This window comes from Notothenia coriiceps, unplaced genomic scaffold (genome assembly GCF_000735185.1).
Source record: "Notothenia coriiceps isolate Sejong01 unplaced genomic scaffold, NC01 NC01_scaffold00029196, whole genome shotgun sequence".
In the NCBI taxonomy this organism is placed as follows: domain Eukaryota; kingdom Metazoa; phylum Chordata; class Actinopteri; order Perciformes; family Nototheniidae; genus Notothenia; species Notothenia coriiceps.
The window spans coordinates 12,195-28,244 of NW_011361897.1; the positions used below are offsets into that span (position 1 = coordinate 12,195).

The 16,050-nt window shown below is 41.0% G+C and overlaps 2 protein-coding genes across 4 annotated transcripts in view; one reads left to right on the plus strand and one right to left on the minus strand.

Moving 5' to 3' along the window:
• Positions 1–16,050, minus strand: part of LOC104958711 (A-kinase anchor protein 9-like) — a 42,434-nt gene that overhangs the window by 11,301 nt on the left and 15,083 nt on the right. The window lies entirely within an intron of this gene.
• Positions 1,437–15,494, plus strand: pcnt (pericentrin). Its single transcript, XM_010786481.1, has 23 exons — positions 1,437–1,690; positions 2,081–2,181; positions 2,413–2,524; positions 2,759–2,885; positions 3,036–3,155; positions 3,240–3,324; positions 3,498–3,602; positions 4,595–4,706; positions 4,795–4,835; positions 4,918–5,052; positions 5,658–5,892; positions 6,015–6,165; positions 8,008–8,452; positions 8,567–8,764; positions 8,895–8,966; positions 9,349–9,453; positions 9,756–9,908; positions 10,484–10,630; positions 12,625–12,785; positions 12,906–13,078; positions 13,230–13,411; positions 13,509–13,671; positions 14,691–15,494. The coding sequence occupies exons 1-23, from the start codon at positions 1,489–1,491 to the stop codon at positions 15,050–15,052; spliced, it is 3,687 nt and encodes a 1,228-aa protein (XP_010784783.1). The 5' UTR covers positions 1,437–1,488; the 3' UTR covers positions 15,053–15,494.

Genomic DNA, 16,050 nt, shown 5'->3' on the forward strand with positions numbered 1-16,050 from the left:
GCTGCGATCAATGAGTCATGGTCCTCTGTCTTGTCTTTGATGATAGCTTGTAGACTCTCCACCTGCAGAGACATGGAGGACCACATTATGTAGGACATGTTTCTGGGGTTTAAGAAAAGTAAGAAACAACATGATTTGCAGATGTATAAGCCATTCATTCCAGATATGCAACGACGGGCATCCAACATTGAAATTAGGCCATTCCAGATAGCAGTGGTTTGAAGTGAAAGACAAATGAAGTGCAAAAAAACAGAAGCAAACGAATATGAAACGTTGCCAAGATGAAATGCAGATGAAAGTATGATAAGAAAGAATTAATCTATGGATGATAGCACAGAAATAATGATGGACGATACACACCATGCACTAGAGGAGCTAAGAGGAGTATGCTACGGTTAGATTTCATACCTGCAGAACCAAGTCCTGAAACTACAGCAATCCGTTCAGCACAGGGATAAACACATGGCAAAAGTCAGGCTCGTTGCAAACAAACAATGCAGTCATCACTTCAACCTCTCTAAAACACCACTACATTTCAGTTTAAAGGTTTGTAATCCTATAACCGACGCATCAGCAGTATTAGACACTCTTTAAAAAAAAACACAGCAAAAACACACTTCAAATGCAATATCTTAGAAACAGAAGCATTTGGAATGATGTATTATCCTGCAGAGACTACCTTTCTTTGTTTGGTCGTCATGTTATATACTTGCTACAATGGGCCTCACCCTGTGTCCCTTATTATCCACGCTGGCAGTCTGTCTGAGCTGGGCCTCCAGGCTTCGGATCTCCTGCTGGAACTCGTCTCTCTCGTGTTCACGCTCCACAGCCTGCTCCTATATGCACAGGAACAAACGATGTGAAAGACTGTCCGCTACATTAAACAGCAACATGAGAAATGGTCTCTCGAATAACACTAAAAAGAAAGTGAAGCGAGAATGGTATGAGAATAGTAGGGCTGCTCAATTAAAATCGTATTTTAAATCGCGATTACGATTATGGCTTGCATTGATTACAAAAACAACGTAATCGAAATAAAACGATTATTTTTTTATTATAACTTTTTTTTTTTTTTTTGGTTTTTCATTTGAATTATAATAATCGTTTTATTTCGATTACGTTGTTTTTGTAATCAATGCAAGCCATANTGGAGAAGAAGAAGATTCCAGTGGCCCCAATTTGTGTCCATTCTGGACAAGTGAAAAATGTATTCGGACAAGTAAATTGCCAAACTCACTTGTCCATGGACAAGTACTCTCTAAAAACTTTTTCTCACACTGATAATGTTGTGCAAATGTTGTGTTTGATCACTGCAAGCTTATGATTTGAAAGCTATTTCATAACTGTCATCATTTTGTATATTTTTAAAGCTATACCATTTTTCAATTAATTAAAAAAAATGTATTTAAATCCATCTTTTTTTCTTTTTCTCAGGCTTTAAGGTCCCAGTGGGATAAGAATGCTGAGAGCAGAGAGTCAAACTTCCAAATGTCTCTCTCAGAGATGCAGAACAGCCTTACTGCCACCCAGACAGACCTCACCCAGACCCTCAAAGCTGTGTCCCAGACCCAGGCAGAGCTGCAGCGGTCCGGGGCCAGGCTCCAGGAGCTCCAGACCTCCAGTAAGGAGCAGAACCAGGAACTGGAGGCGGAGCTTAAGCAGGCCTGTGCTGACAGAGATGCTGCTGCACGTGAGTTGCCTCCAGTCACTGCCATTATCCAAGGCTGCATCTAAATGAATTAATTTTGAAAAGGAAAACTGTTATAATTAGAATCTACAGAGCCTTGCCAAATAGTTCAAAGCTTCATCCATAATATAGACATTTCAATTCTAAATCCATAACCTAATGCGTCCTAATCAGCTACCTTGATACAGATCTTGAATGTAAAAACCCTACTGATGCAGCCCTTTTTTAATCTGCATCTCCCGCATCAAAATGGTTGCTGATGGCTGTCGTGATTTGAAAGACAACCTCTTATCTGCTTATCTGTATTAAAGCTTTGTTCAAGCATGACATGTCAGACTTCTGTTGTTTATATACATTGTTTGTCTTTCTCGCTCTGTTGTGAATGCTCCTTAGGTTCTCTAGAGGAGTTGATGTCTAGCCACAAGGCAGTGCTGCAGGAGAGAGAGCAGCAAGCACTCCACCTAGAGGAGAAGGAAGAGCAACTGAAGCAAGAGGTGAGGTCACTCGGTACAAATAAGCATTTAGTGGCTTGTGTGTTGCCATTTATTTCTCATTTCAGTCCACATGCCCAACGTTAATTAATCGATCTTCATATATGTTCTTTTATTTATTTTTTACCTAGTATCAATCTAACATTGTGTGCACCTCACAAAACGTTATATTTAAATTCACGAGTTTTTAACAAAATAAATAAAAGAAAACAATGATTCCTCTCTGTGAACCAGGTGTTGCGCCTTCAGGAGGAGAGGACCTCGCTCAAAAAGAACTCTGAACAAGAAGTAGGTCAGCTGTGGACCCAGCTGGAGAGCATGAGGACCAGCCGACAAGAGTTAGGAGGTGAGAGTCACACACCAGCCTGACATCTGCTTAACAACACAGTATTTCATCTACTGCATTCCTTTGAAATACTTACTGTTAGGATATCAAAGCTTCACGAGTCAAAGGGGGTAGAAAACATGTGGCTTTATCAACAATGGCTGTTGTCTGTCATGTGACACGCTGAGGAAAATAGAACTGCCTGCGTGTTTACGTGTTACTGTGCTCTTACCTTATCTGACCGTTTCCTCACAGAGCTGAAGGAGCAGCTGCTCGCCCGCTCGGCTCGCGTTGATGACATCGAGCGCCTGAAGACAGAGTTTAATGAACAAAAGCAGGAAATCAAAGAACAGAATGAGGCTGAGCTGGAGAGCCTGAGGAGGTATGAGAGCACAGTCCTAATGCATTTATTCTCTTAAGTCTTTCTATGTCTATGTCCAGGCTGGAAATGTGATATTTTGATTAAAAACTGATATTCAAACCGTGGTTGAAATATAGAAATACCAAATGCTTTATCGTCCTCCTCCTTTAGGTACTTTGAGCAGAGATTGCGGGCGACAGAGGAGGGACACCGAGAAGAAATAGCTCTGCTCCAGCTGAGGCTGGTGGAAAGAGCCCTGGAGGAATCTGTGATAAGAACTGCAGATGACAGGTATGTCAGTTTGTAACACCAGACGCATGAAATACTGAAAACATGGATCAAAAGTATTTTGAATAATGGTGCCTTTGGTGTCAGTTTCAGTTCCATATCTCAAGGCCAAGCTGAGGAAGAGAAGGATCATCTGTTTTCTGATGCCGTCTTCAAACTGGAGAAACACAAGGTTCGTCCATTCAAAGTGGGGAGAATAAGACATTTGAAAGACCTTGTGGGTTTCTAGATAAATATGATATTCAGCATTTTAACATGTCAGGTTAGACTTTCTGCACATAATAGCAGTGTAAGTTTTGCAATCTTGATCACAAGGTATCCTTATGACATGCTATTTCTCTCCAGGAAGCGCTTGACAATGTGAGTCTTCAGCTGGAGGAGAAACACACAATGGATCTTTCCTATCTACAATCTTCTATGAGCCTCTCCTTTAAGGAAGAGCTGCAACAGGTCAGACACAATCCCAGTCCTTTATCACTATTCATACCATTTCAGATTCATAAGCTGTTATGAGAGAAGCTCCTGGCACACAGTATCTCAGGCAAAATTCACAGTAAAGATATTGTTTAAATAGGATATACAGTATTCACACAGATTTTCAGATAATCTCTCAAGTAAGGCATTTAGTTGATGGATAACTCATTTACATGAGTAGTTGATGATCGTGACATTCAAATCTGAATTCCAGCAATCCTGGTTCGAAGTCGGTGTAAATCTTTTCAGTTTTAGGAAATGCACTTTGCGACATAAATATGTGTCCCCGGTGCGTCGGGGAACTCACGCAGCGTCAGAAAATAAAACCCTCTCTCTTTTCCCCCGTACCCAAATCTTTTAAAAACGGGTGTACAACGAGCGGATACAGATTTGCTGCCGATCTGACGTCAAATCGGCAGGGGACCCACAGAAAGATGCTATCAGAAACAATGCCTGACGTGTTTTGGACGTAATCTCGTCTTTGTTTACATTAGCAAGCCTCGCTAACACTCAGAGCTAACCTGTACTGAAGAGCATGTGTGTTTTAAAAAAGCAGGAAATAAAAAAAGGAACTCACCTTGTGATAAACCCGCAAGAGAAAAAGCATTTGAGCTCCATACTGTTTCAGAAATAATCTTTGATGTTGTTTAGAACAGGATGGAGTTTTATCACAGCAGAATTTAACTTTATCTCCGGTAGAATTCTGATCAGGCATTAGCTCCGCCTCTTTTTTTTCCTTTTTCAAGCTAAGGACCCAAAATTCGCGTTTCTCTAACAGGGCTTCAAAAGAGGGGTTTGAGCAGTATGAGGCATGGCTACAATGGGTGAACTGTTTGGTATTTTAATGTTTTGTATAGGTATGGCCCTACAATATATTTTTCCAATATAGCATAGTAGGTCCACTTTAAAGTATATAGGCCCTTCTACTTTCTTATTGACTTGTTATAATATCATTACTTGTGCTTTAGGTGCAGTCGGAGATCACAGACCAATACTATGAAGAGCTGCAGGAGCTGAAGACTCGTCATGCGATGGAGCTGGAGCAACTCCGAGCTAAGCTATCTGACCATCACGTAAAAGGTACTTCACACACACATTAAAACATGAATGAAGGTCTTTCAGAGGTTCCTCAAATGAAATGACAACTTCTCAAATCTATTTATTGCAGAGCTTACCAGAGCTCATTTGGAGGCAGCACGGCAAGTTGAGGTAAGAATTCGATAATCTATCCAATAAATGACAGATTGAGTTTATGGAGCATATCATGACCTTTCTTGGTGATTTTACTTAGGTGGAGGTTGAACAGAGGATGTGGTGTCTCACTGAGGAGCTGCAGTCAAGGATGACCATCATCCACACTCTGGATAGCAATCTGGCTGCATTGAGTAAACAACATGATGCAGAAGTGCAAAGGAACACACAAAAGGTACACACTTCGACAAATATGTATACTAGACCAATGTAAATATATCAGAAATGAAACCAAAACACACATTTAATGATCAGGGTTCTTACGGTTATTTAAAAACCTGGAAAAGTCATGGAAATTCAAAATGCTAATTCCAGGCCCTGGAAAAATTATGGAAAACAATATTTTTCCCAAAGTCATGGAAATGTAACTAAAGTTGCATAAATATAATTTATATTTGATCTAATCGCCAAAATAGTAATACTATAATGATAATACATAATGTATCGTACAGTAATGAAACGTAAAATGGCATTTAACTGACGAGGTATTTTGCTGGTGAGAGATTTGAGTTGCTTTAGCCTGTAGAAGCTAGTAAGCCTACTATTTGATTTGTTTTAGATAGGCACAACATGTTTCATATGCAGACCTTATTTTCCTGTTCCATGTTAAAATAAACCATTTTCAGTGGTACCGCTGAGAAAGAGTACTTTTTTTGTTCATGGAAAATTAGGTAAAGGTCATGGAGAAGTCATTGGTGAAAAAGTGTGTGAACCCTGAATGATGCAAAATGAGAATTGAAACCGTGTCACATATGTACATGTCTCTGCCAACTCTTACAGCTGAAACAGGAGTTTGCTGGTGAGCTCGTCCATCTGGAGGAAGCTCTGAAACAGGAGAGGGAGGATGTGCAGGAGGAGAGGAAGAGGTGGAGAGAAGAACTCCAAGAGAAGCACCAAGCCGAGCTCTCTGCACTGAGGTCAGAGCTGGACAGAGAGATGGAGAGCCTTGAACGAGAACTTCATGAGGAGAAGGAGAGGTTAAAAACTCTACAGGCTGCCCTGGACAATGATGAAAGTAAGACACATTTTCAAAACTCACATGCGTCATTATAAGTTTCTGATCAAATCTGAAAAAATATAATGAATTTAAGATGTGGTTCTTCATCATCTTGTAACGTGTTGTGTGTTCTCTTTTAGGCCCACAGGTCTTGATAGTGCGGCAGAGACTGGAGGCCCAGTACGACGGTGAGCTGCATAGGGCAAAGAGCTGCATGGCAACAGAAGTCAAGGAGCTCACTGCCCGCCTCCAGGAGCAGGGAGAAGAGCGGCTGCACCAAGCTCAAGAGAGGTGAGCTTCACTGGGGCTCTGGATCGCTGCTCAGTGGTTTGTCAGTGGGTAGACCTTGACACATGAGTCAGATTTGAATAGGCTAATTGCACAAGATGGCGTCTATCAACTTCCGGCGGCTTGGTGTGAGCCCGAGTACTTCCGGTCTTCGCCATCACTCACTGTACGGAGGCTCAGTCATTGGTAAAGAGTTGCGTGAATTTCATTCAAGGCAAGACAACTTTATTTACTTAACACATACAGAGGGTAAATTCAAAGTAGTACATTCACTGACATGGATATGGCGCCACCTTGTGTCATGTTTACAAAGAAGATTATTGACATTAGGTCTGGCAATACAGTCAATCATTATCCTGGTGATTATTTTGCTTATTTTCCCTTCAAAGAGCCATAATTCCCATCACTAATTGCTGCCCAGGCTTTTACCAGCGGGCCGTTCTGGTAGTTGACCAGGAAGCAAGCCACATTGAAGAGCTCCTCAATGCTTCCACACACAGACAGTGGTATGGCTTTGTCAAATAGTTTGTTCTCTTTGACTCTTCTGATGCACCTCTCCACATGGACCCTAAGCCTGGGCAGCAATTAGTGATGGGAATTATGGCTCTTTGAAGGGAAAATAAGCGAAATAATCACCAGGATAATGATTGACTGTGGGCTGCGGGGAAACGTTGGCGCTGTTCTGTGTTTGTTCTAATCTGTCAAAATTACGGACTGCTTTCAGATTTTTCCGTCATTGTTAAAAAAAATCCGTCATAGACGGAATATATTCGGTTAACGCGACCTCTGTGTGGTACACTCATGTTTCATTTCATTTCAAACCTTTATTTATTCAGATTGGACCCTTGAGATCATAGATCTCTTTTACAAGGGAGACCTGCAGCAATTTAAGTTCCACATGAAACATAAAACAACATAAAAACAAACAATAGAGGATATCATACAACATATTAAATACTTATCAACATTTACAAATACCCATAGTTTCAGAAAGCATTTCACTTAGACGTGCTTTAAAAACATTCAGAGAAATAAAATTGCTCAATTTTAGCTGTAGACTGTTCCAAGCAAGTGGAGCTGCGCACATAAAAGCTGTCTTACCTAAGACAGTCCTTACTCTTGGCACATCTAACAAGACTACATCATGCGATCTCAGACAATAGCTGCTTGCAACTTTCTGCTTTATCAGTGAACAGATATAATACGGGAGTTTGCCCAACATAGCTTTATAAATAAATGTGTACCAATGACTGAGCCTCCGTACAGTGAGTGATGGCGAAGACCGGAAGTACTCGGGCTCCCACCCAGCCGCCGGAAGTTGATAGACGCCATCTTGTGCAACTAGCCTATTGCTGTATTAAATAAGATTTTGTTTTTATAGATGTTTATCCTACCGTATGGTTGGATTTTCAAAGAAAAAACATGCATCTGAAGAGGTGTAGATTAGTTCTGCAACTACTACTCATTTGGCATTTGAATTAAATGCATTAAATCAGCAATACCATTTTGTTGTGACTTATATTATTAATATGTTTTACTCTAGTTCAAATAAAAAAAATAGTAAAAACAGTATTTAATTTCCAATAAAATGGCAAATCTCATATTTGACCAACATATAATGGATAAATGTATTATCATTTTGTTCTACTCACTATAAATAATAAAGGTCCCTTTTTTAATTGTAGCAAACCTGATTTTCATTATATTCTGAAATGCAACAAGTCACTGGGGAATAGTGTGTTTTTACTTTTATATCCTAACAAATCCCCCCCCAGTTTCATCTTGATGACCCATGGGAAATGCTTTTTTTTTTTGTTAAACATGCGTTATTTTGTCTCTGTTTAGGTTCCATGGGGAAAAGGCAGCGTTGGAGCAGAGTTTGGCCCAAAAATATGAAGTGTCTCTGGCAGAGCTGAAGAGCAAACATCAATCTGAGCTGGAATATGAGACGGCAGCACTGCGGAACAAAGAGAGGGACACACTCGATGCCAAACACAAAGCACAACTAGACTCACTCAGTGCCAGCCACAGAGATCAGCTTACTGCTACGGCCGTTGAGCTCAAATCCAAACACAGCGCTGAGCTTGTCGCCTTGGAAGCCGCCCTCGATTCTAAACGAAAGGCAGACATTGAAAGTCTGGAGGGCGTTTTGAAGGAGACCAATCAGGCTCAGCTGGAGGCTTCAGAAGCAGAGTTGACTCGCAAACACCAGGAAGAGAAAGATGAGCTCGAAATGAGAATGCTGGGTAATATGGATACTTTGGAGTCCACATACCTTAAGGAAGTACAAGTAAGGACACAGAATGTTTAATGTTAAGCCTTGTGTTATAATTCAATACTGCCGTTTAAGGGTCTTTTTCAGGTTTGAATACTTTTTTTGAATGCCATTTTCTTCTAATCTTAGGCACTGCGTGATGAAATAATACAACTTGAAGAAAGACATCGCCGAGGCCTGAATCTCCAGAAGTCAGAACACAAGCAGGTCATGGAGCGCCGCGCATCGGAGCAGCTGTCCATCAGGGAGGAGCTGAGGAAAGAGCTGGCTCAGCTGCACATAGAGAAGTTTAGTGCCATGGCAGCGGAGCTCAGCCACGTGCACAAGGTGAGAACTGAAGAGGGTTGGTCGAGCCCTTGCTAACATCTGCTATAACGTGAAATGATTTAATTAAAAGAGAAGAATGCACGTATTGACAACTTTCTCAACATCTTTTTGTCTCAATTTGTTCTTTCAGACTGAGCTAACTGCTCAGAAAGAGGCCTTGGATACTGAACACTGCAAAGCACTGGAGACCCTTAAGAAGCAGGTGCTTACCATAGCTCCTCCTTGTTTTTAGCTGAGCAAGGCAGAGAATATTGAATGAAAACAGTTCAGTCGTGCTGTTTTCCTCTCATTGTTCTCCATGAGTTTGTAACGAAGCCCTGGTGCATTTTATACTGAAGGAGCACTGCGATGAACTGAAAGAAAAGCTTATGAATTGTTACATTGCTTGTCAGCAAACTATTCATATGTTAACTTTGGAGACAATTTTGCCTTGTGTGCACCGTTTAATGTGGCATGCAATTATGATATGATCTTATTATGTGATAAAATGTGTATATATATATCTTTTATTCCTGACATCTCTGATTTATTGCTTATTTTTGGTCAACAAGATTCAAATGTTCTTAACATCCCGCGTCTCTCAGGTTTTAGAAGTTGAGCAACAGCACAACCTTGCTCTTCAGGAGCTCTCACAAACCTGCACAGCTGACAAAGAGCAAGTCCTCGCACAGCAGCAGCTCCAGCTCCAGGTAAAAGCCAAGCATTAGTGAGAGTACCTCGTTGTGTATGTGAATCTGTCTTTTACATCACGAGTTACCATTTAATCCTGTCCGGCCAGCTGTTTTTAATATTTAGCATTAGAGCTCTGGCCTCTGTGGCTCTTGCAGCCCATTAGAGAAGGGATTACACAGAATGATTGTTCATCCTTAATAATGGTCTTTTTAGGAACAGAGGTTATTGGGATTTCTTTCTGAGAAGCACTGAATCTGAACATTTGACCCCAACTGCATATTGTGGCATTAAACCAAAACATGATGTGTTTCTAATGTAGGAGTTGAGGGGGGTCTCTGCGCGAGAATTGGAGGCATGTCGCCGCGAGCTAGAAGAAGAATCGTCAAGGCAACGACAGCACTTCCTGGAAGAGGTGGAGCTCCTCAAAGTCCAATCAGAGGAGAGACTGCAGGACAGGATTAATCGGCTGAAGGTGAAAGATAAAATGCCAACAAATACGATGTTTATGATGTTTTGTTTTTTTTTATATTTCACACTTTTTTGGAAACCATGTGGCCTGCATATATAATAATTAATCTTATGTAAAAAAAAATTGCATTCCTATTTTATTTCATATTATTTATTTGTGTGTGTGTGTGTGTGTGTGTGTGTGTGTGTGTGTGTGTGTGTGTGTGTGTGTGTGTGTCCCACTGGAGATTTATGCAAACCCATTTTCCACATAATCCCACCATCATACATGTAGAAGTGTTCTTGTCCGTCTGTTCTCTGAATCTGGGAGTGTGTTTGTGTTGCTGCCATCTGAACAGTGGCTAAATGGGATGGATGTAAGCTTTTCATCCTCTGATGCAGAAGGTTTTAAGGCTGAAGGTATATATTTGGCATTTGACCATCTGATATGTGCAAACCAGTAGTCCGCCATTAGTCAGTGAGACATGACCAGGGATCTCTTTAGCTGTGGAATAAATAAACCTCCACAATACTGCAGCTTTTTAGGATGGTGATCTGCATATTTTAATTGATGTTCCAACATCACTGCTTTGTTTGAAGACGGAGTTTGAAGAGCAGAAGGAGGCGAGGCTTGAAGACCTGAAGAGGAGCTTCACGTCTGAACAGGAGGAGAAGGAGCGCAGCTACACCGACAAAATGAGCCAACTCACCATCCAACTGCAGCAGCTGGACACTGTGGTGGCCCAGGTACTAGACACACACACACACACACACACACACACACACACACACACACACACACACACACACACACACCTAGTAATTTGTTTTAACAGTATTTACATGATGTTCTTTGTGTTAATTAAAAGCTTGATTTAGGGGACACCTACAGCTTCACTTTACTTGGGGCAAGACGGGACAGGCCTGTGTTGTTTCTGAGGTGTTGAGGCTCAAATTACAAATTCAATTAATAAGAATTGATATTGACTTGGAAACAGAAAATAGAAGCAGTATTCTCTCTTCACTCCTAATTCCACTACTATCTAAAGCATAGCATACATAGGCCAGATTTTCCTAGCATGGGATTACATTTTGTTAAAGAGATTATCATTACAATGAATTATGACACTAATCCGGTGTGTGTTGCGCGTGCTGTGTAGTCTTCTTTGGTCGAAGCACGCAGTAGCAAATCATTATTTTGTGTTTATACAATTTATACATTTCTTATTTTTTTCGTCTCAAATGTGGAGATTTGCTGCTTTCAATATTTGATTTAATAGTATCTATTTCTCATGGTTTTGGACTGTGGGCGGACAAATCAAGAAAATATGTGCTGAGATTTTTATAGACTTAAAAATTGGCTGGAGACAATAATTATTGATCACATAAAAAAACATTTGTTGCATCCTCTGCAGGTAATAATATGCTTTCACTTGGACTTTAGATAGAGTTGTGTGCACTCAAATTACATCCTGCATTAATACGTATTTAGGTCTCTTTTCTTTTTTTAAACATATTTTTGTTCAATCTGACAATGTTGCTCAAAACTAATTGGAGTCAAGATTATTGTGGTTGTTGTGGAGACTTGAATGAAGCATGCCTAAAATGTTCAATTATTGTCATGTATCCCCTGAGTTACTAATAAGTTAGTAGCTGTACCTCCCAAAGCCTCGATTACTACTTCCAAAATCCCCTTTGGGACTGAATTATGAATTACTTCTTAAATAATTGTGTGGATTTATGCAGTCTCCTACCTTTTTTTTCTTTCTACTTCTACAAATAAATCTATAATACATAAAAGTGGCTGATGTATGTTTCCATTTGTTTCCATGGCACCTTCCTGGCTTGGCCCTGTAGATAGTGAGATATTAAAACACACACTCAGCCCCCATGAGGTTAGCAAAGAGTAGCAGATTGGGAGGGTCTTGTTGTCAGGGCAACAACATTGTTTTGTTGAGGCAGGTGGCTGCATGAGACGTGTTTGATAGGAGAGAGCGGGAGGTAGAGGGGAAAAGAGAGGGAAGACTTTGTGAAAGGAGGTGTCGAGGAAAGGAAGGTAAGAACATTTTATTTCAGAGGGGGAAGAAAACTCTGATAAACGCTCTTCTGTGGATGCTTTAAGCTGCTATTAAAGGAGGGTGACTTTGTTTTATCGAGCAAATATTTAATCTTTTTTTGTTACTGATGCTGGTTGTTGTTTCTGGATGAAGTGGATTGGGTGATTTCAACCGGTAAAAAAAACCCTCAATCGAGCAGATTTATGTTAAAATCAATGTATCTCTGAGGCTTGTCGGTAATTTTCTCTTCTCGTTTTCCTGATAACGTAAGAAACAAACAGACCCAGTCATTTAAACCAGTAAAAACAGTCAATACTCAGTTTCACATTAGGAATCGGTGTTTCTCTAATGCAGTTTAGCTGCTGCTAACGTTTGCTCAACTGCTCAGACAAACCCAAAAATGTAGTTGTCCATTTTTTTAAGTTTAAAAATAATTAATTTTCATAATTTTTTTTGTAAAAATGTCTCTTTTAAAACTGGATAGGAAGTCCATTTATGACAGCTTCGGCTAGAAAACCACAATGCTGACAAATGCTCAAAGGGTATACGGAAATAAAATGGGACGTAACCATTATTAAAGGTTTGATAATTGTTGTTCAAATTTGGTGCTAGTCAAGTCATTTTTGAACATGTCTATATTTCTGAGCTCTACCTATCATAGCCATCTCTGTGTCTGTTTTCCAGCTGCGAGCCGAGGTTGGCTGTCTGCAGGGAGAGTTAGAGGGGAAACGTTCAGAGATGGAAACTTTGGACACCCTCCTCCAACGAAGGCAGCGAGAGACTCAGGAGGGAGGCAACCTGCTCAAGATGCTCACTGACGATGTGCAGGCTGGAAAAGAGGAAAGGTAACCAATCACCAGCCATCGGTTAATATTACCTGGTGTTTGTAGGTTTTTCAGTTGAATGTTTAACTTAAATTCAATTGTGAAAATACTTTCCTTGACACATTTCTGTCTTTCCTCCAGACGTCAACTGAACCAGGCTAACGAAAAGCTAAAGAAGGTGCTGATTGAGATGATTCGCAGCACCATTGCAACAGAAGACATGATTGGACAGAAGATCTGTGCCAGAGCCAAAACATCAGAGCACGGGTCCCATCAGAGGAGCTCAACAGGCAACGAAGGTGCACAAGAATCAGGTCTGTTGGTTTCTCATTCAGGCTCGTGATGCTCTGACGATGCAGCGAACACTTGTTCTTTTGGCTCAGTCTGCTCTATGTATGGCGTGCTTCATTTGTACGTTTTTAAAATCAAGGCAAACCATTTAATTTGAACTTATTATTTGTATAGGTATCTCGGTTGCAGACGTGTCTTCACAGGACATGGAGCTGACCCACCTGCTCTGTGAGAGCCTGCTGGTTTCAGATACTCAGATCAACCCTGGGGGTGAGGAGGCCGCTCTGAACGCCTGCATCAGACTGCGTCACACTGTGGACACGCTACTGGACCTGCTCAACCACGCCAACAAACAGGTACAGGATGCGTGAACCAACTCAGCAATCTACATAACATGTTTCTTTATTCTCTATTTAACCCTTTAATTACCACGGGTTTCTCACTCTTCTGTAGTTGGAGCAGACTCATGGTTTCCACCACTCTCTGGAGGAGAAGTTCTCTCAAGGTCGAGAAGACTCCGCTCAGCTCCTCGTGCAGCACAAGATTCTTCTGGAGCAGCTGGATCAGGAGGCCAAGCTGAAGAGTGAACTCCAGCTGGAGTACCACAAGGCAGAGGGTGAGCACCAAATCCTCATTGGCTCTGATTCACTTAACTTCTCTTATACTGCCAGAAGTTAATCCACTGACTGTTGCCACGCCCCGCTGCTCTGTAAAAGTGTTTCAAATACTTATAATTACATTTAGCTGATGCTTTTATCCAAAGCGACTTACAATAAGTGCATTCGACCAAGAAGATACAAACTTGAAGAAAACAGAATCATATAAGTACATCAGGTTTCATAGAGCCAAAACATTTCAAGTGCTACTCAATTGGCTTTAGATAAGCCAGTCCTTTATTAGTATATAAGTGCTTTGTTAGTAATTCTATCGCTCGAAGTGGAGTCTAAAGAGATGAGTTTTCAGTCTGCGCCGGAAGATGTGTAAGCTTTCTGCTGTCCTGATTTCAATGGGGAGCTCATTCCACCATTTTGGAGCCAGGATAGCAAACCCACATGTTTTTGCTGATGGGAACTTATATCTTGTTGTTAAAAATGTAGTCAGTAATCTAATCCACGTATCACATAATTACAGTTCTGTAACTTGATTACTTCTAGTTACTTTTGAATTACTTTTTTTACCAACTAGAAGTAACACCATTATTTTTTATTTCGAATGTAAGGATGTTATGATTTCCAGAGGTGAACATGCTGTCATCATTCAACTTGAAATATTTGGCACAGATTTTAACTTCAGCAGCAGAATAATACAGAAATTAAATTACCCAATATCCTATATTAAGATTGATGGTCCAAAAAGTGGTAGGGGCTCTTATGAAAACGCCACGAACAGGAGTGCGAATGTGCAAGGCATCATTCTTTATTTTAAAATGTTTTTTTAATTATCAACCTGCAATGAATCTTTCTTTCTGAACTGCACCAAATCCATTCATTTCTTTTTCTATCCTAATTATGCAACGCTCTTCCATGTATTCCGTTATACTCCCCATGCCTGCTCTTCTTTTTCCGCCCATCCTAGAGTCTAATGGCACCACTTGCACAAAAGCTTACGTAACAACATGGCGTCGCATGTGTTCAGGGTTATTGGAGGGCTATGTGGCTGAGAAAGCATTGCTGGAGGAGTCTCTGCAGCAGAAGGAGGTGCAAGAGGAGAGACTGGTGGAGGAGCTGGAGGACCTGAAGGTGAAGCTGCACCAGATGCAGGGCCTCACCGCGGAGCTGGACGGACTCAGACTGAAGCACCAGGAGCTCAGCGAGGAGCACTCACTCCTCCTGCGCCAGAAGGAGCATCTCTCCGCCGGACTGGGGGAGAGGGAGAAAGGTGAGCGGAGTCGACGCACAATCCTACGTCAGTCTGCTAAAATGTTACATGACCCCTTTAGTGAGCTTGACCACACACTTATAATAATGTCTGTGCTAAGATGTGTCTTCTCTCCGTAGGCCATTGGCTCAATTTAGATCCTGACGCAGGTTTGTGGGTCAGAGTGGTGTGTGTGTGTGTGTTGAGGGGGTTGGGATGAATATGCAGTGCTGTGTGAGGTTGCTGTTAGTAACACTGCCATTGCCAGTAGCTAGTAGCAAAGGTTTTTGAGTGCAGTGTTATTTTACCTCTTCAACCAGGTTTTAGCTCCGAGTGGTCAAAGCAAATGCATTCCGTGCCTTTCCATGAGGGACTGCACAGTAATACTTGTATTTATTTAACTCCTAATGTCTTGCAAGCTTTGTTAAACCCCCCTCTGTGAATGTATTTGCATTCAAACCATCCCTCTAACCTTCCTCTTTATTCTTTCAAGCTCTTCTTGCAGAGACGGAGCGTTTGACCCAGGATCGGCTGGACTTGCAGCGGCAGGCCGAGAAAGACCACAAATCTCTGTCGCTGCGCCTCAGGGCCCTGGAGAGGGATCTGGAGGAGAAGGAAACGCAGGACCTGGAGACAGAGCAGCACCACAAGACCCACACCGAGGACCTCAACCAGCGCGTCCAGGCACTGGAGAAACAACTGAAACACGACAGGCAGTTTATTGAGGTTCGATTTTACAATGGAATATATTTGTAGCCCCCTTTTTTAATGTAAAGTGTTATTCTTCATAAATCTGCTCCTTCGTTTTCTCTTTAATTTGCAGCCCAATATTGTGGGGCTGCTCGATTATGGCAAAAATCATAATCTCGATTATTTGGGTCAATAATTGTAATTGCGATTTATTAAATGCGATTATTCATTGACTTTGAAAACCTCCATTTATTGGAGATTTTTTTTTTAACAGTATGTTTTTAACAGTTGATTACCCTGAACTTTACGTATAATTCAAATGAAAAACCCAAAAAAAAAGTAATAATAAAAAAATAATCGTTTTATTTTGATTACGTTGTTTTCGTAATCGTTGCAAGCCATAATCGTAATCGCGATTTAAAATACGATTTTAAAATACGATTTAATT

Bases quoted from the DNA above. Each gene is read 5' to 3' on its own strand.
- pcnt (XM_010786481.1), top strand. From the start codon at position 1,489: ATGTCTCTCTCAGAGATGCAGAACAGCCTTACTGCCACCCAGACAGAC. The intron at 5,893-6,014 runs GTAAGACACATT...GTTCTCTTTTAG, and splicing joins TGCCCTGGACAATGATGAAA to GCCCACAGGTCTTGATAGTG. The intron at 8,765-8,894 runs GTGAGAACTGAA...TTGTTCTTTCAG, and splicing joins AGCTCAGCCACGTGCACAAG to ACTGAGCTAACTGCTCAGAA.